This window comes from Scardinius erythrophthalmus, assembly GCF_964197995.2.
Source record: "Scardinius erythrophthalmus genome assembly, chromosome: 3".
Classification (NCBI taxonomy): Eukaryota; Metazoa; Chordata; class Actinopteri; order Cypriniformes; family Leuciscidae; genus Scardinius; species Scardinius erythrophthalmus.
The window spans coordinates 35642205-35666785 of NC_138223.1; the positions used below are offsets into that span (position 1 = coordinate 35642205).

Here is a 24581-nt window from a genome sequence, read left to right on the forward strand (position 1 = left end):
AAAAGATGAATAAGGTCAACGATAGAAACAATTGCTTTTGACATTGCTGACGTCAATCTTATGGCTTCAAGTTTTTACCGTTTGGATGAGTGCTAACTGCGAATGAGATTTGAGAATCAGGGGAAGGTATGATGGCTTCAGAAAGAAGTTAAACATGGCACCACAGTTACATTTAACATGCAGCACAAGAGTTGAGCATCAGGAGTTAGTTGCTAGAGTGACATTTCCTTACGAGAATGTGATGTTTGGATTAAGAAGACATTTTTTTATATTGAGTCAGTGTGAAAGGCTACCGCTAGCAGGAATTCTTGCTTAGCTTTCCAGTGCTTACCGCTAATCGTCCCTTGTCAGAAAGAGAGATGATTTTAGTCCCTCGTGCTGTGATGTCACAGGTGGTAAGACAGAGAGGGAGTAGGAAATGAGAGAGCGAAATCCCAGTCCCCTCGTTTTATTAACACAAGTCCATTCTCTAATGCAATCTCTGCTAATTAAGGTCACCATACCCACATCATAAATATTTCTCTACACCCGCACATAAGGTCTGCTAGCTGTGGCAGCATTGCCTTGGGCTTGGAAAACTATCTCTTTCTTTCTCTCATTCTCTTTCACTCGACTTCTTTTTCATGGCCAGAAAAAAAAAAGAATACATCAGGTAATTATTAAGGCATTTCACTTTGTGTCAGGAGGAGGCAGATAGGAAAGATAGGAAACTATTCCATTGCTCACACTAAATGACAATTTTTCCATCCTGAACACAAACTATGTGATAAAAATATCATGTAACTTAGCAACTGTTCAATGATAATGTGCCACAGTCACATAAGAGTATTGATCGTGACCTGTGACCTTTAGGGTTTAAGACTAACCCGAAGGGGTGCCAGTGAATGGCAGCATTGACATTTAACTTGTTTTCCATTGAAAGGGTAAATTCACACATTATTATATGTGCAGATTTTGTTTTAGATTGCTTTTAAGTAAAAGGGTCACTCTGTGAAAAATCTGAAGCCATGGCACAGTTCTGAAAAACACTGTGAATTGACTGATGTTTTGATCTTTTATGCATCTTTCTCTTTTCTATTGAAACATTAAATGAGAGCATTAAAAATTAAACATGAAATCAAAATTGACCAATTTACTTTTTCAATGCATGTACGCACCATGTCTTATTGTGCAGAATTAATACAAAAAGTTATCTTTGTCGTTGTCTTTATTATCTTTTTTCAAAAGGATACAATTAGTATTGTATTTACTGTAAATCTGTAAATGAATAAAACATGGTTCCAGCCCTAAAATTCAATAGACCATTTCAATACATCGGATAATGGAAGTAAAATGGGATGCAAACCTTGCTTCATGTTTACCTCAAGAAACAAACCTGAAACAAACCGCAATGTTAAAAGCACCACACAATCACAGTTTGTCCTTTTTTTGCCCCACGAATGGCTAACAAATAGCTTAAGTGGACAGTTCAGTCAAAAGCCATTTATTGTTTACTCGCCCTCATGTCATTCCAAATCTGTATGCATTTCTTTGTTTTGTGGAGCACAAAGGTCATTTTGAACAATATTTTAAATGTTTTTGTCCATATAATGGAATTCAATGTCCAAAACAGCACTGGAGGCCATTGACTTTTCATTTTCAAAATATCTTATTTTGTGTTCCACAGAAAAAAAAAGCATACAGCTTTTGAAAAACATGACGGTTGAACTATCCCTTTAAGTTCTCTCTGCACATTAAACTGGGATAGGAACATATTTTAAAATAAGAAAAATAAATAACATGCTTTACCTACCTAGCCAAACACATTTTTATTAACCTTTGCTAAAGCTGGCTATAAAACACAACAGTGTAACCCAAGCAGACATGAACTGCTAAAGGGAGGATGATCTTAAGTCAGCAGAATCAGTAAATGCATGTAAATATGGGGGAAATAAAATAAGATTTTTCATTGGAAGAGATGAATCGGTCATCGAGTCACAGTGCATGAAACAACAAAGTTTACACTTATTTCCCCAATGACAGTTGTGTGTGGGATGGTGTGTTTGTGTTTTTGTGTGCCATCTCATGTGTCTGCGAGTGACAGAGAGAGACAGAAAGATAGCAAGACGAAAAAAAAAAAGTGTGTCAACAGGTTCACATTAATAACTCACATCTCAGCTGTGCTACAAACAATTTAATAACCTTTTAAATTGGCAGTTCTTTTATAATGCAATGCATTACACAAATGTAGAACAACATACACTATAGAACCAGACACTAGGAGTCATTTGTAGTCTGCAAAGTGAATATGAGAAAGTGTTATTTAAAATGTATTGAAATCATCAACATTAACCATTAAGTGAATGTCATAATGGCTCTCAAAAGAGATCAGACCTTCATCATACTTGCATTTACTAGATTAGAGGATGAAATTGTTGTAACATTTTCCAAGATTATTTATCTGAGAGAGAGAGAGAGAGAGAGAGAGAGAGAGAGAGAGAGAGAGAGAGAGAGAGAGAGAGAGAGAGAGAGAGAGAGAGAGAGAGAGAGAGAGAGAGAGAGAGAGAGATTGCATCAGGGTAGAGCTGTGGCACGTGACCTCTATTTCATCAGTCTCCTTGACCCCAGCAAGAAACAGTGACTATTGATCAGCAGGAGAAACAGAATTGAGCCGCTCGGCTGTCCTTTATTCTGAGATCATACCAGTGCGGGAACATTTTATTTGATGAAGTCAGGGAATGGCACTCCCTTCAGGTCAACTCTATGTGTGTGTATGTGTGTGTGTGTTCCTAACCCGTCTATGCTTTGGGGACAAATTTGCAGAAAATGTCCCCGGAATGTAGTTAAATCTGACAAAACTCATTTTGGGGACATCCTCAAAGAGATAAGACACACTACCATTCAAAAGTTTTTCTTTTGTTGTTGTTGTTGAAAGAATACTTTCATTAAATTGATCAAAAGGGATGACAAAGACTTTTTTTATTGTTCCCAAAAAAAAAAAAAAAAAAAAAAAGAAAAGTAAAAAATGCTATTTCAGATAAATACTTTTCTTTTGAAATTTCTTTTCATCAAAGAATCCTGAAAAAATTATCATGGTTTTAAAAAAAAAAAACTTTCTTGAGAACCGATTCAGAATATTAGGATGATTTCTGAATAATCATATGACACTGAAGACTGAAGTAATGATGCTGAAACTTCAGCTTTTCCATCACAGGCAAAGCTCAATTACATTTTTAAATATATTGAAAAAAGATGTTTAAAATGTATATATAAATTAATATTTGTATTGTATTTTTGTGGCGAGCATAATGGATCTTCAAAAACATAAAAAACTTACCGACCACAAACTTTATTATCATGGAATAACTTTAAAACAGTTCCCTGATAAAAATACTTAGATCTAGGCTATATGACCGAAATATTTGCTACCAAAATGTAGTAATCTCATCAGAAATTACTTTTGTCATTAAACAAAATGTTAAGAACTTTTACCAGAATTACATACATTACATAGTTATCATAATTGCCATAAAATATCTGTGAACTAAATTTGTCAACCTTTAACATCAGTGTTCCAATAGGTCAGATAAATAGGCTAATGCTGCTCCAGGACCCTCAAGGCCCAACAAGTTCTCTACCAGAACACACACAACATCACAATAATAACTTTTAGAAAATATTTTGAATGCAAATGCATGTGATAATATGCCTATTTTGAAATCCAATTCAAGCACATTAATAGTAAATATATTTTGTAATTTGATCTTAAAACTTCTCCCATCTGTCTAAAAGCGCTGGGAATTGCTCTGTCAGACTGGTTACATTACTGATACCATGCTCAAAATTGAGTGCTGAATCCAGTGTTCCAAAGTCAAAAGCAGATTTCTCCTTAAGTTCTTCTTTTGGAAAGCAATCATCTAGATGTCACTCACAGGTTTTGACGGCAGCTTTTTTTGAGCTTTTGTTTAAGTTTATGGAATAAAATTGTACTGTTTATTGGAAAACATGTGCACCCACACTAGCTAGTATGTGAAAGTCAATGTTAGTGTGTGCAAAAGTAAGTGTGAGAACATGTCAGGATTTATCAGTTTTACTCAGAAGTGACCCTTTCAAAAAGTTCTGTTCAGTGTACGCTATATGCCCTTTTGCATTTTTGACATACCAACCTCTAACATCACCCTTTAGATAAGTGTCTCTTTCCTATTCAGCCATTTTCCCTCAGTCACCATATTGCTTCCCGATAATGGGAATGAACCGCATCTTTAAAGTCGAGTCACGAGAGATATTAAATAGAGAAAAAAAAAATGTTCAAGCCATTCCCTGGTGTCATTCCCACTCTGTGATCCGAATCCATGTTATCAAACATAAATTTGTCATTACAGAATTGAGCTCCACTGCACCATATTCCAGGATTAAATTGCCTTGGCTTGGCAGATGACTTCCTAAAGGCCACCTCGTGCTCTGACTGATAGTGGCCTGTGGTGCCCCAGATAAGAATCATCCGCTCGGGCTGAATGAGATGAGGGAGTTGAGTGAGGGGGTGTTATGTGTTACTCACCTCCACCAGCTTGTTGGCATGTTCACGGAAGACCTGCGCGTACTCCTTAACCTCTTTCTCGTTACCGCTCTTGGCCGCCTCTATCAGCACCAGCAGAGGCACGTTGGTTTCCAGGAAAGAGTCAGATATGTGGTCCATAACAGCCTTCCTTAACTAGAGAAAAGAGACAGAAAGAGTTGGGATCAGCTGCTGTTCTACACAGTACTTAAACTTGTACTTTGAGCTCCTACTATAGGGCATTTACAAGCGGTAAACTAAAGGTTTAACACATTTTCTAATGGAGCACTTAAGTGTGATCTTGTGTTAAAAACAGCTAGATGGAGCACAGCGGAATTGAACAGAAGGCACATTTATAGGGGAATTAGCTCCAATGCACTGATATGTCAACACTTGATCATTGAGATGCTTCAAGAGGGTCTGTGATACCTTGAAAAATCTACCATTGACATCCATCTTAATGGCAGTTTTCCCCTGCAAGTAATTTTAGTATTTTAGCAATGTTTTGGCATTGCAAGAGAGAATAAGTGCAAATTATACAGACAAGGAAGGAATAGCAAGCAACTTAAAGGTTAAATGCCTTGCTTAGGGGAGAAATGCTGAAACCACATAGCTAGTTAATTGCAGTGATCAAACTAGCAACATTTTGGTCACTAGCCCTAAGCATAAACCAGTATCACATCAACCTAAAACACACAGGCACATATTTTGCCTCAAGGTAAGAGAAAAGCTTAATACTCTATCTCTTGAAACAAGACATGTAATAATGAACAATATGTTCTTGCATGTGAAGGCCAAGTATGGTAACCCATACTAAGTTTTTCCTCTGTATTTAGCCCATCCAAGTTAGTGTACACAAATTATGAGTAGTGAGTAGTGAACACACTGCAAACTGTGACAGCATTGGGGGTTAGGTGCCTTGCTCAAGGGCATCTCAGTCATTTCCTGCCGGTATTCAGAATCGAACCTGCAACCTTCAGGTTACCAGTCTGACTCTCGAACATTTGGCCATGACTGCCCCCTCTTTATAGGTTAATAGCTGTACAATCAGTATTATTTAAAGGTGGTATCAGTGATTTCAGGCCCAAAAATATTTTTATCACATTCATCTAATCTTTCCTAACGATCTGCTAGCTGCCCGCCCCATAAGCATGCCGTCAAAAAAACGCGTCTCTGTAGGCAGCCTAGGCTCTGAGATCTGCACACAAAAACAAATGGTTTAGCCAAACACTCAAAACCAAAACAAATAGTGTTCCAACCAATCACCGACAGGGGGAGGGTGTTGTGAGGTTTTGTGCTCGTGCACGGCTGCACGCGAAGTCAGAGCTGAAGAAAAAGCTGGCTCAAAACCTCACAACACCCTCCCCCTGTCAGTGATTGATAGTGTTTTGTGATGTATATATGAGAAAAATGGCTTATCAAACAAGAAAAAATGTTGGACGAGACTTTTGTCCATCAGGAACTGATTTGACGGTTGTGGTTTGCTATTGCTGTGATCTCATGTGAGTGACAGGTTGTCCCACCTTCACGCCAGTAAACGCATCATCAGAGAGGAGAAGAGATGTTGCTGCAAGGGGGAAGTTACTTTGATTAAAGATTATGAGGGCACATGCATTTAAAAAAAAGAAAAAAAGATGTACATGGATAAATCATTTATAATAAATATTGAAATATTCCATAAAAAATAAGAATGGTCAATTTTGATATCATTGTGAATTTAATAGATGATTTTAGTTTAGCAGAAGCACACATCAGCATCATTCACAGTAAAAAAAAAAAAAAAAAAAACACCAACATTGTGGCCTATTCTAATGGGTAGATTCCCACGACACATGTCCTCTAATGGTTGATGGGAAACTCCTAACAAGCAATAATTATCATTCAGTGAGGCGCGCACATATCTTAACCAATTAAAAACCCTGTGTTAGGCAATGGTGGGAAGACAGTAATGATGAAGTATGGCTAAAGGCATCGCATAATCCATCACTGGCAAGAAAGTTGGCCAGTCAGAACTTGAGCCGCCCTTAAAGGGGACATGTCACTGAAATCAGGATTTTCCTTACTCTTTCTCAGTCTAATAATCCTAATAAATCTGCAAAAACTGTAATAATCATGGTTATGATCACGTTTCCACATCAACACCTTTTCACTAATCAGCTTGGCTGGGTTCATTTTCATATGCATGGTTTTGTTTTATCCAATCAATGTAGAAATGCACTAATCAATAGCTATGATTAATTTGATTGCAAACAGAACCTTAAAGGGTTGTATATCAAACACTTCATAGAACCATTTATTGGTTCCCATCATGGGATCATTTTATAGATTTAGTTTGAATTAATTATTGTTTAAAAAAAAAATAGCTTTAAATTGTTTGAATAACAGATTGTAAATATACTTTATCGTTAGAAAAAAATGAAATAACCCATTAAACATGAAAGTATTATGCAATCATTTAAGGCATTTCTCCTTAAATTGAACCTTTTTGACATAAAGTGTTCTTTAAAATTGAATCAAAGGCCCAGGAGTTCTATACAGAACCACTTTATTTTAATTTACTTTGTACGCTAAAATCCAAATTATAAAAATGGTCTTTGACGTGGAAAACAGACTTACAGAAGCAGACTTATGCACTTTTTCTTGAGGCAGAGAGTCGGTGTACTGCAGGTATTTGAAAATCCAAACATTTCTTGCAGCTCGCCATTCTCAAGTAAAGGATTTGGACGTTGACTGGTGCTCTTTTATATGTTAATTATACTAAATAGGGGCCGTTTACAAGGCAGAGATGTGAAACATTCAGCTGCACACGATTTCAAGATCATTTGTGATTTATAGATTTCACATTTGGAAGAGAGGCATACACACATTTTGTTGTGTACGTTCGTTCTTTGAATCACACATGCACATTTGAGATATTATCATATGATCAAATGTAGGACGGTTTCTACGCAACATGTTTTTTGTTATGGGAAACCTTGAATAACTCAATAACTGCCACTACAGTGTAAAATATGGCCCTTCTCGCTTGCATGGAAGGAGGTTTAAGGCCATGCTGGGATGTGGAACATGCAATGAAACCAGAGCCAAGCATGAGGACGTCATCTTTTCAATCAATGTGCAGCACTCAGTGGTGGAGTTCTTGGCCACCTGAGCATGAAATTCAGAAAACAGAGCACACTTCGTAGGTAATGATCCTTCTCCCTGTGTGCCGATGATTTAATTGAAATGTTTTAATGAACCTTGGCGCTCTGTCTCTAATAACCTCTGGTAAAGGATGTGTGCTTGTCTTCCTAATGGTTGGGGTGCAACCCCAGGGAAAATGAAATTGAAAAAAAAGTGACCAAAACGTGTAATTTTTCTGGTTATACAGAATAAAGACATGCACTAAAAAAAAACTAGATGTCCTAGAGTGAACATGAGTCATTTTGTGTGTAAAAAAAAAAAGGACTACATGAAAAAGAAGAACACTACCGTACTAGTATTTGAATATATTAATAATGTTAAACTGGGACTCTGACTGCATTTCAGTCCCCCCACCCCTTCTTAAAATTAATTTTTCAGTTCTCACGGAGCTTGAGAGCAATTCATCCGTCTCTGCTTTTTATATTAAGATTATTTAAGCCATAATTAATTTCCTTTGACATCGACCATGGCATTTTAGGGTCAGTTCCGTTTGCATCTTATCATCATTATGCCAGTGAGATTAATTTCTGTTTACTGGGGAAATCTCATTTTCAGGTTGCAGACCTTTAAAGCTTTATGTAATATACTGCATTTTATTCCAACATGTTACATCAAAACACGTTTTTCCCACACTCGCAAAAGCTTTTTAAATGTTCCACTAGCATTAAGCATTGGCCAGACAACAAGTAGGCCTAGTCCACGGTGAAGCCCCTCATGTGTAATGTCTTTTTCAAAGAGGGAATTGAAGTTATAGTCATGTAATCTCAGGACTAAATTGAAAAAAAAAAGAAGCTTGACGAAAGGAGTGCGCCGCCGACTTCTCACAGACTACAAAAACAGCATGCTAAAAATTGGAAACACTGAGGAGAGGAAGTGCTTTGCTTTAAATTGCTCTGAGAGACTGAAAAAATGGAAATCTTGTGATCCTACCTGTCATCTTCCCCTTTCTGTCTTTCTGCCTCTCTTCCCAATTTCTCTCTATTCCTTTATTCTCTTCATCCAAATGGCTCTGAAGCACCGGTAAAAATCAGCATAGCAAACTTAATCAAGTCAAATTCAGAAGGTAACAAAGACAAAATAAGGAAGAAAGCATGCACTTAGCCAAGCCGGGGGATATAACTTTTATTGTCGCAAATGGGGGAGATTAAGAAATGAGATTAGCTTTGTTTGCAAATTTCGCTAACAAACAGGAAAGTGTATTTTTAAGGATTAACCACCTGCTACAACATGAAAACAGATGCCACAGAGATAGAAAGGCAAACCAGCAATGAAATTCAGTGATCTTTCTATAATCTACTCAGTGTAAGGCTCAGAACAAAGCCGACAGATGTTTTACTTCTTAATCCGAGAAAACAAGAGCAGTTCATTATGCTGTTGAATTATTCCCGCATCCTCCACCAATTTCCGAAAAACTTCATTGGTATTGTTTCTTTGTCACGTCTGAGAGACCAAGATATTTCAATATTTACAATCACGGTAAATAATAGAACACGACTAAATACAATTATCAAAAACAAACGATGAGTGGTTTGCCTTTCAGTCTTAAGATGTGAATTCTCTGCAGGTAGCGGCAGAAGCTTTGGGTTCAAGAGCTCAACTTTTTTTACGAAAATGTCAAGGGCAATCACAGGATAAACATGCTTCTGTGCCTGATTAGCAGAAAAGGCAGCCAATACAAATCAGAATAAAGTGACAACTTCTATAGTATTAACAATGACATCTGGAAAGGAAAGGGGATGGAGAGAAAGAAATAGAGCAAGCAGAGATGTGCTGTTTAATCTTCCTGTCATGTCTGTAAATGAATCTGATAGCAAAGCCCCCTCTCCTTCAGTGATCAGCGCAGAGGTCTTTGGGTAGAGTGGAGAAAGCCTGAGAAATGATTTTCTTGATCTGGAGGGATGACATTTAGGTTAAAGCTTTAGCATTGATGTAAATGTTTTTACTCCAGGCCAAACTGAAAGGTACAGTACATCCACATGTGCCATCCATCCATCCATCCATCCATCCATCCATCCATCCATCCATCCATCCATCCATCCATCCATCCATCCATCCATCCATCCATCCATCCATCCATCCATCCATCCATCCATCCATCCAATAGTCTGTATAATTAAATGACACAAAGTACAATACTCCATCAAAACAATAATCAATGCTGGACATTAACTCTAGGTTTTAAATGTTTTTAATTCACTGAAATGGAACATGTAATGCAAGCTACAACATATTTTAAGAATAGCAACTCTAATGGGGGTACTGAGAAATTAAGAGCAGTTCCTTACATAACACATTCCACATAACATTGTTCACATAACAAAAGGGGTCTCATCTCTGATATAGAATCACGTAACACTGGAGTCAATACACACATCTATGAGAGGATGTGACGGACGCTGTGGCAGTGTGACAATTGCCAATTTCTTGAAATAGAAATAAGAAGAAGACAGGCTTGTGGGAAGGTGTTTCTAGACTGTTAATGAGGGCCGATGTGAGGAGGTGTGCACAGGGGTTTATCAGCTGCTGCTGTTATCATACTCCACTATGACAGACTGAGATACCAATGTACCCTGATCGGTGAGGGACCACTGAGGACTTTATCGGCAAGTAAGAGTGCCGTACTTTCAGTTTGAGTCCCACTGCCTGCATTAATGTATTGCCCACTGACTTCAGCCTTGACTGCGCTGCAATGCAGGGCTTTTTTTATAAGCAAAAACTGGGAGTGGCGTCTCTCTGGGGCTCTTGCTTTCTGTGTCTGTCTGTGTGACATTCACTACATGCACAGATTTGTGTCAGTATGAATCAATTCAATCCAACTGCAGATGGAATGCTAAGAAAATATAATTATTTTCATTTTAAGCCCAGGGGTCTTCAACAGGGTGGTACTGCAGGGGTCTGACAATTATTGTGAGAAAAAACATTGCCTTAACCTAAACTTCAAATAAACCTTCAACTAAAGCGAATATTTGGCTAAATTCATTGTCCTTTCCACATTAAAATGTAATGTGCAAGTATATGACTCTGCACATTAATTATTTTATTTTAATGGATTTGCAATCTATGCTTCATAAAAGAGTTTGTAAATAGATCGACATGGTATTATGTGCATATTATAATAGACCATGCTTAAAATGCAACACTAAATTTTACAGATTATGAAACAAGCGATGCATTCTCTATCACCAAGGCCTGATAAAAATAATTGCTATACAATGTACTATTTATGATTGTAATTGTAAAAACAGTCTAATTCAAAAGTTAAATTATTGGATTTGATTATTCAGTTCATTTACATTTATTTACGACATAACTTCATTTAACATTCTGATCAGCTGTCAGTCTGATTATTCACATATTAGTATGGTCCATGTAAACACACATTACAGTTTTGAGTAAGAAATTCAAAAGCATTCCTGTATCTCAAGGAGAATAGAGAATGATGCCAATGTCATGGGTTTAATTCCCAGGGAATACATTAACTGATAAACAGAAAATGCAATGTAAATTGCTTTGGATAAGATTTTAGCCAAATTCATACATGTAAATTAATTATTTTATTTAGCAATGATGTATTAAATTGATCAAAGCTGATAGTAAAGACTTTTATAATGTTAATAATGGTTTTCAACATTGATAATAATAAGAAATGTTTCTTGGGCACCACATCAGCATATTATAATGACTTATGAAGGATCATGTGACACTGAAATTTAGCTTTGCCAACACACACACACACACACACACACACACACACACACACACACACACACACACACACACACACACACACACACACACACACACACACACACACACACACACACACACACACACACACACACAAAAAACATAAAATTTTTAAATATAAAACAATTATTTTATATTGCAATCATTTTTCACAATATTACCGTTTTTTTCATTTTTATTTTTTATTTATATTTCATTTTTTAAAAGCCTTGGTGAGCATATGATACCTCTTTTAAAAACAATAAAACATCTTCCCAATGCCAATTTTGAATGGTAGTATATCTAATGTGGGATTCTGAAATAGCTGTTTAAAACATTTCAGCAGAACGGCTTCTGAGTACAATACAAATTTTCAATGCCAGATTTGTAACAGGCTCAGTCCAAAGTTTTTTTTTTTTTTTTAATGTCATGTTATGCTCAAACTAAATACAGCACAGAATAAATATATAAATATAAAGTACCCAAAACTGAGCTTACTGCATGCATATGTCAGTGTTAAGTTGCTTCTGTGAATGCCTGGGAATTGCATAGGATGACACATAAAATCTCAAAGCATGCATACAACAGTACATGTTGTGCATAAGCAATCCCCTTTATATTTCAAGAAATGACTGCCATATTGTACCGTAGTAGCCTGACAGTTCAGAGCGCTGAGTGAACCCAAACTCTCCAGACTGCAGACATCACTCAGAGTGATTGTTTAAAGTTCAAACTATTTCTGCTCAAGAATTTCATAAATGTGGGAAATGTAAAGCTGATTTGGAAGCGATAAAACTGAGCTCCACTTTGAAAATCGGTTTTAGCTTGAGAACAGGCAAGATTTATGAGCTTCTGTCTGTGTGTCTGTCTCTGGGAGAATTTCTTAGATGTAGATTAAGAGTAGCTGTCAGCTAAACAGTTCCAAAGAAGTCAAAGCGGCTGCAGAAACAAGACACAGTCAGAATAGCAGTCAGTGCCAACACTCTCACAAGGTCACAAAAACAAGCCATGTGCCAATAGCAATAATTACACTCATTCAAACGGAGTAAATAATAGAAAAATCTGAAAGATTTGTGCATCTACAGGAAAACGATGTCATTTTTATTTTTTTTAAGCATACACTGTATATTGCAGGAGCACAATTGTTTCTATTAGCAAAATGGATCCCCACTTAGAGAAACTGAAAGAGAGAGGGAGAGCTTGCTTAAGCATATGTTCAGAGAAGTGTTGTGCACTAGAGGAGCATCCTGGAGTAAGCTATCCGTCAACAGAGAGCTGGGAGGGAGGACTTGACAGACACATTTATTAGGACTGTGATGACAGATGACACATACCTCAAAGTGGTGTAAAGGGATGTGTGTGGAGACTGATAATTGCATAAAAACAGATAATTAAGAGTATAAGTTCAGCACGGTACGTTCTCACACCTCAAGTATTATTCATGCAGTTTCTAAACAGCCGGAAGACGTTTTTTTATGTGCTGTTACTCTTGTTTTATTTTTTTATTCTGTATTTTTCTCTCTTTCAGTATTTCACGGTGGCAGAGCATTATGGGAGCTCGAGCACTCGGCAACATCTGAGATGTGCGCCTCTGGGGGAGAGGTCTGACAAATGCTGGGTTTAGTTCCAGGACTGGCCCCATGACTGCAGAATTACTCTGGTAGGAGGTCCACTAGCTTAAAGAAACACCCTCTGACGTGACACGATTTCTTTCTTTTCTTCTTTCTCGTCATGTACAATGAAGGCAAAGAAAATATAAAGTAGTCATATAGCACTTAGTATGTGTAGTTATAGGTTTTTGTTCTATTTTCTATGTATCTTGAAGCAGATTAAGAGAAAATGTCTACAAATCGTAAATTAAAATAATATAAAATATCCAGATTAAAACATTTATCATATTTGAAGCACTAATATGTGTTCATCCAAATGCATAAACAAGTCTTTAAAAAACTATAAGGACCTAATACTAAAAACTACTAAATAGCAAAAAAAGTACATGTCTTTTTTTTTTACTTTACCTCTAGTACTGGTATATGATCTTTACCCTGCCAGAACCCCCACAACTCATTTCCATTGGCTGATATTAAATATAAATCCAAACTCTGTTGACTCCCAATAAAAGATTCTCATATAGGCTATAATTTGCAATAGTTTCAGTATGATCATTTCAAACAGGTATATGTATGTGTGCTTATTTTTGCTTAAGACATATGTCTGAAACAAATATTATCCACCTAAATTCCCAGAGCAGCAGTCTCTCACTATTGTATAGTCAGAGAAAAACCTTTTCCACCTTCCCATCCGTCCATCCATCCATCCGTCCATCCATCCATCCATCCGTCCATCCGTCCATCCGTCCGTCCATCCATCCATCCATCCATCCATCCATCCATCCATCCATCCATCCATCCATCCATCCATCCATCCATCCATCCATCCATCCATCCATCCATCCATCCATCCATCAGCTTAATTAGATAATGTGTCTGGAACATTTTTGAAGACTGACATCACAATGTCCATTTTTGTCTCCCCTACCCACTCTAAATCTCATCCCCCTGCAGAAAGTGCAAGTTTGGTGGTTCAAACTCCTCAGGAACTGAGCCATAAGTTGTCATCATTGTACACTTGAGCAAGGCTCCTGACACTAGGTTGCTCCAGGGAGACTGTCCCTGTAATAAGTTTTCTCTAAGTCACTTTGGATAAAAGTGTCTGATAAATGGGACCATCACAGCACCATAGTTGAACTATAGTACTTTTCTGTCAGGAAACAGATGCTTTTATCCAAAGTGCTTAAAGTACACTCATTACAGAGACAGTCCCCTTGGAGCAACCTAAGTGTCTTGCTCAAGGGTGGAATGGTGATAGTTCAAGGATCGCCTGTTGCAGAGTTCCAACTAGTAACTTTTTGGTTACCAGCCCAGAACCACTACATCATTCCATTAATAAAAAGAAAATAAATTAATGAAAAAGATAGAGTGGGAATGACCAGTTGACCTCTGCACAATGTGGAAGGAAATATAAGTGCTCAGGCTAAAGGGAATGGAAGACACTTTTGAGGTTAATCTCAACTGTATATATGAACTAGTCTAATCTGTTCTGAGGCACTATTGATGGATCTGATAGCGTTGCTAATGCATTAGTCAGAGCGCTCACTGCAGGGCTGAAGTTGCATGGTTATTATATGCATGCCTGTATTGCATAAATACCTGCTTATGCATTTATGCAAAGCAGAATGGGCATTACTGTCTTTCTCTTGGATTCGATTTGTCTAAAATGAGATGATCTATCATCTATCTATCTATCTATCTATCTATCTATCTATCTATCTATCTATCTATCTATCTATCTATCTATCTATCTATCTATCTATCTATCTATCTATCTATCTATCTATCTATCTATCTATCTATCTATCTATCTATCTATCTCTCCATCCATCCATCCATCCATCCATCCATATATAATGTCTGTCTATCTAATCAAAAAGCAATTTGTAAATACATGCTGAATCTACACAGTGCAAATGTAATACAACACAGGGAATATGAATACGAAAATCAACCAGGGTCCTCTGCAATGTTTGCGATCGTGAACAGGATTTGCACTGGTCGGGGTGGTATATCCTCTTGCCAGGTAGACAGTAATAACTCAAAGCCTGCTGCCACAGACACTCGGATGTTTCCCCGCTGAGACTGATTTGATGAGATGGCGATGCCTCCATTCATTTGACTGAGGGGCCTGAAAAGCCCTGAGCGGATCACAGAGGTTCGCATCTCATATCTTATGTGGCTGTGCCATGAGAAAGAAATGCATTTACTCACGTACACACAGACACACAAACCATGCCAAAATCAGCACATATATCTACCCAGATCCACACATGCAAATGTACGCAAATATCGGGTTGTTTTGTGTTTTGCATGGTGAGTTGTGCATTGGTTAGCCTCAACCCCTCAATGCATCATCTTCCCGCAATCAACTAATACAACCCTAATAAGTCATTTTGATTGCATCATTAGTTTTTTTTCTGTTATAAAGCCCATGGCTGTTGTACTGCAGGGTTGGTAAACAACAGCAAAAACACAGCAGGCGACTGCTGCCCGTTGATCACTGCCTGAAATTAAAATACGGAATGAGAACATCCAACATATGTGCATGGATTTCACATCTGATACATCAACAGATTGGTCTGCAATTCCCTTAGAATCATCCTTGATCCTTCGGCAAGTTTTTTCAGGATCTCAAACCCCATTAAAGTGATTAAAATGTAATTTGTTTCGCGATGAGATTCTAGTGACATGTTGCTAAGGTGAGAGGTGGTTTATCAGATGCAAGAGCATATGGAGCCCACCAGCAGTGGAAACAGGAAGTGATCGGTCTGAATTACCCAGAGATGAGTGAGCCGGGCTAAATCAGGGCTATCAAACACTTTCCATTTCCTTTAAACCACTTTACTGTACCATAAAACCTGCATGTATCCATAAGGGAAACATCTTGCCCCACCTCAGACCATGATAGATAATGAAATAAATGTCTTAAGAGGATTAAAAATGCTTGGCCTGGGAAATATGTAAACAGCCAGCTCCCTCAACCAACACATAACTACAATACATGTGTCAGGGAAAGTTTACAGCTTTCTAAATATTGGTCCAGCGAAGCGGGTGACAGAAGATGCGGGAACAAGGCGGCTGCCTGGTTCAGCGAGGGGGAAGGAGCGTAGAGGAGTAGAAATGAGGAAGGTGATGTACGACTGCTGAGTCTGAAAAAACGACCCTCAAATTTACAGTCATGGTGAAGGGGAGGGAGGGGGAAGATTTTAAAGATGTTTTCCAATTATAAAAGATCGTACAAATCGTGTGGAGGGTAAACGGCAAACGTTCATGAGCTAACTCCAGCTGTGTGTGTGCGTGTGCACTGTTTTTTAACCTCTGCGCCAGTTGATTTATACACCCACTAACACACTCCTGAACTCCAAGTGTGTAATTAAAGCAGGCCGCTCAAAACGAACATCCATTCCATGGTAGTTGCTCTCTCTGTGGATTTACTGTGATGTGGGGTGAAGAGGGTCTTCTCTCAGAGGGAGCAGGCCAATGAGGTCTATAATACCTGGAGAAAGCTATCTGTAAGCATTAACATTCATCCTGGACCAACCGGAAGTGTGAGATTTGAAATCTGCCCCACAGAGCCAATCAATTGAGAATGTCTTCTGACTAAGGGCATTTTCAAACCTGTAGATTGTATGTTTTGTTCCGAAACAGGGGGTTAAATTGTTACTATGTTGCATTTTCTTTCACAAGGCAACAGTTTAAGATGAAGAGGCGTTCTTTGGCTTTCAACTGGGTAACCCAATGTGCTCACCAATAGATTCAGACACTGCTGCTTTTTACGCAGCACATGACCCATTATGAATTATGGTATAGATTGGTTCATTGGGTCAGATATCTTTTTCACCACAACCAAACGGCTTCAGAGTGCATTTTCAATTGGCCAAGACACCTCTTTCAGACAACCTTGGTCCAGTTGTTTTGGTGTGGATCCGAACACGATTACCATGTTAAAATATGCATAAACAAATCATAGAAAATGCACCAGGGAGAAAGCGTGTAGGGGGACAAAAAACATGCCAGGTAAATGATTGGCCAATAGAACCACACAATGTCTCAAAGACAGCAGACAGAGAAAAATTGAAGTCGATTCAAAGTTTGTAAGAGCCCTATAAAAAAATACAGGCAGTGGTAAAACATCTACTATAATAAATTTGTGCAACAATGTTATTTTCTTAGAATACAAAACAAGTTTGGAAAGTTCAAACACAACAATCTCAGAAAACTGAAAAAAATAAAATAAAAAATACAATCTCGTAGAGAATGTGGTGAAGTCTCACAAATGAGAGGGTGACTATGGTGATTGTATGCTCTCTGACAGCTGACATATTGATGTTTAAAGTGTTGGGCCAATTTTTCCTTACCGGAATGTGTTATTTGGTGAGTTTATGAAATGAATAGTTCACCCAAAATAAAAATTCTGTCACCATTTACACTTCATGCCATTCCAAACATAGAATGTGACTTTTCTTCTTCAGTAGAACACAAAAGATGATTTGTGTGTGTGTGTGTGTGTGTGGGGGGGGGGGGTATTTCTAGACTGTGTTTAGACTGGTCTATTTTGGTTTAGACCAGTGCTGACCGATTCAACACTTTCTTCCATTGTCATGGTGATAGAAAGAAAATGCATCAAAAGAGCTTTTAAGCCAAGTCAAGAGCGTGGACCTCAGCTTCTTGAGATAGAGACATACTGCTGTTTGATGCACTTATGCATGACAGTCAGATGTTCAGAAACATGAGGAAGTGTTATTTAAGTCTAAACCGTTCTCAAAATACTTGAAAAAAAGTGCCCTCGAACACATAGCTAGTGCTGTGCATTACAATATAGTTTTTTTTTTTTTTTAGAATTTCTGTTTGTATTTAATGGTTTAAAGCAATCTGCGGGCTCAAATGAAACATTTATGTTTCCTTACACAAGTATTAATAGCTGATGCATTAACCTTTATGAAACACGATTGAGTAAACCAGCGGTTCTCAAAGTTTGGCTATTGTAAAGGGACAGCAAAGTGGAAGATCTTCAGTGAAAAATGGCTTTAAATGCCATTCTGTTCCTCACCCAGAATTATCATATGGCCTCAGCAGACTTACAATAAAGTGCACAAGTCATATACAACATTTATGACACCTTTATGTGATTTTTGGAGCTTGACAGTTGCAACCACCATTCTACCATCCCTTATTTATCTAATTTTGTGTTCCACAAAACACAATGTATCGTTAAAAAAAAAAAAAAAAAAAAAAAAAAAAAATCTGTGAAAAAGAAATAGCATGAAGTTACAGATAGATAGATAGATAGATAGATAGATAGATAGATAGATAGATAGATAGATAGATTAATGAGTCTCTTCCTTTCAGTGAAATGGTAATAGTCTTTTATGTTCCTATTTCTAGAAAGAGAGCAGACTGACTAACCTGTCTGCGAAGATCACGGGTCTTCTTGGTCATCTTGTCAATAGCTGAATTCAGCGGGTCTCCTTTTTCTTTTCTTCCAGTCTGCAATAAAAGGGGAGAAAGGTTAAGAAACATAGTGTTACTTGTGTAATATTGCCTTTTCATATCCAACTAGCTCACACCAGAAGAACATGAAAGAGTACCAAACAAATCAAGAGAGATTGTAAGTGTTAAGTTAAAAATAGTGTTGTCGGCCTTAAGTAGGGTTTTGGAGAAGGTTTTTAGAAACCCCTTGAAACTTGAGCCCTGTAAGCCGGCCTGGATCTACCATACGGGCAATCTGGGCACGTGCCCGGTGGTTTTCGGCTAAAATCTCTGCGAAAACACCACTGAAATTCTGGTGCCTCCTTTGGAGGGTGTGGTTGTCAGGTAGGGAAGGGGGGCCCATGAGCTTCAGTGCCCAGGGGCCCCTGAGGGTACTAATCCAGCTTTGCCTGTAAGTGCCTCTAAATGTAGACACAGCAGGGATGGAATAAAGCAAGTGCCTCATAAAGTAACAATAGAGAGTGGACACGACCAACGATAAAAAAGACTGAGCACAGTAGCAGATTTTGCAGACAGACTGACATGAAAGAATCCTCTGTGCTATATTTCTCCTCGACAAAAATGGCTGGCCACAGGCAAGTCCTAAAACGACAGGGATTAAACCTTTATAGCCATATAAAAGACACATTGTGGGGTGCAGAGAACTCCATCTGATGAAGCCGAGAGGACACCATAGCCTGGAGCCATTTGAAAATTGCAACCAACTCTGAATGCTGCACAACTAGCATGTTGAATCTTAACATAAAACTAACTCCAGTTCGGAGGTTTACAGAGTTGAGTGTCTACAATTCTCTGTTATGAATCAATAGCATTTTTGTCTCTCAAACCCTCTCATTCAATCTTTTGACAGTATAACTGCAGAGGGGAAATTAACAAATCTGACCAGAGTCATGCCTTCTAAATCACAGGTGCTTAACAATACTAAACTCCCCAGATGACACACTCGATGTGTGGTACAATATGCTTATGACATGCAGTTAAGCTTTGATTTAGAGAGGGAGCCAAGAAAAAAAAAGACAGTTCCAATAGAAACTACATTCACTGACTAATCTGACTTTATGCAACTTCCTGAAATAAAGGCACAAAAATCTCTCTATCAATCCTTTATCAATCTGCATGAAACTTTAGAAGGTGCCATGTTGATTCAAAAAGCACATCAGAGAAAGGGTAAATAAGTGAATTTGCCAAAGTTGGCATCAAATTGTTGAAAAATATATGTATATATATATTTGAGGAACTTAGTAGCAAGTAAACAAGCAGAACTGCATATTTTCACTTTGTTTTTGAGTAAGGTCTGGGAAATAAACCATACAACTTTGTTTGGGTGGACAATAATCACAAGGTCTAGAGACATTTTTCATTGTTTTATATAAAACTGTTGTGCTATAATCCATTTTTAGATTAACCCCGCCCCCAGTGGCCACACAAAAGGTCACTTTATATGTTGGTCAGACTATCTCATTCTGACTAAATAGGCAGTTATTAGCCAGAATAAGCTGTGATGTGGACTAGACTTGATGCCGTGAGGGAAAAGTCTGGCTACGGCTGACTAGTTTAGGAGTGTCATGCACCATATAATCTGAATGCCCCTGTTTGTTTCCTGTCTGATTGTTCCAGTGTCTGTTGTCCTAAAAAAAGGATTCAGTATCCCCTGTCAAGAGTGAGCGGGTGAAATGTGCTCAGGTTGAAACGAGGACGGTTCCTCTTGTTAGTGAGTAATTAAAGATTTTGCAGCGGTGGCGGCCGTCTCCCCTAGGTCCGATCTGCCAGACAGCTCACAGCTGGCTCCTGTATGTCAGTGTCAGAGGAAACTCTCACCGTAGATGACAACACACGTCCCATGTCTCTCCCTCTCTCCCTCTCTCTCTCTCTCTCTCTCTTCCTCTCAGCAGCAAGACTGCAGGCTGTGGCTCCGTACAAACACAAACAGTATCCCATTAAATATGGACAGCAGGACTGAAACAGCTAAATGCCTGCAAGAATTTACTAGAAAATGATACAATGGTGTACAAAATTGTATGAGAGTACAAGATGATGGTGCAGTGCAGGGGCATTTAAGATGCCATTTGGGATCTATTTAAAGTGCTTTATTAAGAACAGTGGCCCAAAATAATGAAAATAATCAATCGGAATCTCTCTTTTCCGTGGTGGTGCTTTTTTTTTTTTTTTTTTTTTTTTAAATGCAGGATGGATGAAAAATAAAATAAAATAATAATTAGCCTAAAGCTAATACATAAAATTCAACTTATGTGTAACTTAAATTATGTTTTCATCAACAGTGAAATTAACCATCACATAGAAAACCCCAAACCCAGACAACTTAGATTAAGCAAGCAGAATGTGAGATAAAAATGTATATTTACAATGGTTAAAGGTCAGAATCAGTCTGAATGGACATTATTTTAGATACATAATGATCCATGTGCTAAGATTTTTTTTTTTTTTTTTTTTTGCCTGGCATGAATTGATATTCAAAGCAGACTGTTAATTAGGCTATCCGCTTTCATTTGGGAGATGACCCACAGAATGAATACTGAATACTGAAGCCATCATAACCTTTACCGGTGCTGCCATTTCAAATGGTATCTTTAAAAGCAGCATTTTTTATTCTTTTGGCACCATGGAGCGCAATTAGGGGGCCAAGCACTAACCCTACTCTACCTTTTAGCAAAGAGAGAGAGAGTAAGACAGCTCTGCACAAATCTGAAATCAAGCAGTTCTACCACATTACAGCGTAAAGCTCTTAAAACTCAAGGGAAGAGCCCTAAATCAGTTCACAAACATCCAACAAACATCAGTTCCAAACCAGGGCACTCATTCATCTATTGAAGAGAAAAAAAAAGAAAGAAGTGGATACCTGTACCATTGCTTTGAGCCAAATTAGGTGAGAATATACTTGGGTGATAATATACTTTTTTATTTCCTGTTTATTTAATTTTCCTCCTTAATTATTTTTATTTTCCTTGTGTGAGAATACTGAATGTGAAACAATCATGCCAATAAATTGATTTGAAATTGAAATTGGAAGAAAGAGAGTGAGTTTGAAAGAGAGATTATTCAACAAAAGATTCTAAATGGATATCTGATTCAAAAATGGGGATATATTAATTAACTTATTACCTGTTCCATTATTGTATACTGAAATGGATTCTTTCATCAATGCTGACTAAAGGCGAGGCATCTGACCAGAGAATTGCAAATCAGAGGCAACAGTTGAAACAGCAGAAACAGTTGTATTCAGCCTGAGTGTTATGAGATTGCTCAAAATTAATGACCACGTTGCCAAGCAACCGTCCTCCAGTTCCGCCTAGATGTTATTAATACACAGGCAGTGCAAGCTGGCTCACGTTAGATTGGCTAGTTCAATCAATATTCTTAAAATGGATGAAGAGGCAAGAAAATCTCCACGGAATTCAGAATCAGCAAACCTAACAGAACAAGACACTATCTAAAGACATTTCCCTTTGTTCTACTAGTGCACAATGACAAGGCAATCATCTGTATGTGACTCTAACACAAGGGTGTCTCACAAAGACGGCCTTCAGGATTGTTAGAAGAAATAAAGTTTACTGGCTTTGCAACAGATGGTGCACAATTCATAGTCAAGAAAATGGCAGGTGTTGTGTAATAACAAGAGAAAGTTATTCTAAAGCATGAATTCAGTAGCAAAAAAGCCTGAAAACTAAAATACATACGTATAATGTAAAAAAAAAAAAAAGAATGAAGAAAAAGGGGTTACACTTTATTTCTAAAGTATACTTTAGACATTATACTAACTATAAGCAACTCTGCAACTACATGTCAACTAATTCTCATTAGAGTATTAGTAGACTCACTGTTAGGTTAGGGTTAGGGTTAGGAGAATAAGTTGACGTAGTTTCAAAGTTACTTATAGTTAATAGAATGTCTGTTGCGAGGCTATCACAATAGTGTTAGCAAATATTAAGAAGACAGTCTACTAATACTCTAAATGACTGGTAGTTGACATGTAGTTGCAAAGTTACTTATAGTTAGTAGAATGTCTAAAGTGGACTTTTGAAATAAAGTGTTACCAAAAAAAGAACAGAAAAAAATACACTTCACTGGATACACTTCATTTTAAGGTGACGTAGTTACATTGTACTGAGTACTGAGTAATATTACCTACATGTACTTACTATAGAGTTAGGGTTTGGTTTAGGGTTAATTGTAATTATGCATAACTGACTGTTACTACTATAGTAAGTACATGTAGTGACGTGTAACTACGTCACCTTAAAATAAAGTGTTTTCAAAAATGTATATTAAATATGAGGGAATAAATAGAAATAATATAACAAAATGTATTGTTTAATTTCTAATTATAAGTGTAATTCTAATTCAGTAAGTCTAATTCAAATTTCAATTAAATATTGTGTAGGTTGTGGACGGTTCACTTCAAATTATAACGTCTGAATTGAAAGGGAGCCAATTCTTAACCAACCATGGTAAGGCCACAACTAAATTGTTACATAATACCATTGAATTTGCGTCTTTCAGCTGAAATCAGAAGGAAACAGAAGTACCCAGAGGCAACTCAACGGATTTCCCCTCTTTGAAGTCTCTGTATGATTCTCATGGAAATGATGACATGGACAGGTAAAAAGGAAAAAAACACATGTTTCAGAATTGTTTCAGACTTTTCACCAAACTATAATTCGCACTCCTCTGCTTCTTTCCAGAGTTTGAGATGTACAGTACACAACTCCAAATAAAGTTTTCAACCCCACTTCGATACATTTGCAGCTGTGAGGGTAAATATATTGCACCAGCATCTGATAATATATATATATATCATGGTATCAGAAAGCAATACAAACATTGGCTTTAATTTAGCTGTATTACTATTAGATAAGACATGTCTGAAGGTTACAAACGTCAATGTTATTGTTACTTATTGGTTAACACAGATAATGACAGACAAAACTGCTCCAAAACAGATTGTTATAGCTGCAAAGAAGAGCTTATTAACTCTTTTCCCGCCAGCATTTTTAAAGCGTTGTTTTGATCCGGAGATTCTTTACTCATTCAGAAAATAAGTAATAGCACCCCCAACCAATTGCGTCAATGGTGATGGTCAATGGTGTCAATGGCGGGGAAACGTTGTCTCAGAAATGACAGGAAATTCCGTCAATGGCAGGGACAGAGTTAACAAAGTGTTTATGCGTGCAATGGTTTAACAACAAAAATAATTAGAATTTTATCACATTTTTCTTTTTTTCTTTGAATTAAAATTTGCTGGATAAACATAATCTAGCACAATATATGGGATCTGGACATTTGATACCACTGAAATGCTTGTATTTTGCTTTTTTTAACCATTTAATTAATAATTTAAAGCATGAAATGCATAATTTAATGGATACAAATGCATTTCACCTCAACACAGAAGTGTTGATTTGTTGTTGCCTTCTTGCTCCCTGTTTGGACATTAGAGGTAACACGTTTTGCCACTCCTTATGTGTTTGTCAGTCAAGTTATAAACAGCATTATTTCATATTAAGGGGAGAAATTGCTTCGATCAAGAGTAGGAGACAAGCATGCCCCAGAAGAATGCTTTAAAGACCATTTTCCACACTGAATGCAGCTATCAAACCCACACCACTTAAATGCCAATTTAAATAGTATTACACACCATATTACAATGGTCTTCTGGGAAACTAAGAACACTGAGGAACAATGGACAGATATCAAAGCTCAAGCAACCATTTATTCACAGCAAACCAGATATATACACACCTTATACACTGAAACACATCATGGCCTTGAACGAGTAATCGACATCTTGCAACACTGCAGGAGATGCATAGAGTCAAAGTCAAACTTAATGAGCATGTAGACTCACAGAAGACTCACCGTGAACATATACATTTGCTTTTCACGTCACTCTCAAACATTTTACTAGATGAAAGACAGGCAGAAAGAATGAAGATGTAATTGGCCTGTCTCAAATACTTTTTCACTTGTGGTCTCAGACTTTTGGACGCCACTACACATACAGTATATTTGGCATTGGT

At 37.5% G+C, this 24581-nt stretch overlaps 1 protein-coding gene across 1 annotated transcript in view; it reads right to left on the reverse strand.

Annotated features, from left to right (window-relative positions):
- The window catches only part of ctnna2 (catenin (cadherin-associated protein), alpha 2), a 508039-nt gene that overhangs the window by 84727 nt on the left and 398731 nt on the right, over positions 1-24581 (reverse strand). Inside the window, exons 8-9 of the mRNA XM_081360997.1 lie at positions 18463-18543; positions 4538-4690 (exon numbers count right to left, since the gene is read on the reverse strand). Of these exons, the coding sequence (XP_081217123.1) occupies positions 4538-4690; positions 18463-18543 (234 nt within the window). The remainder of the gene's footprint in view (positions 1-4537; positions 4691-18462; positions 18544-24581) is intronic.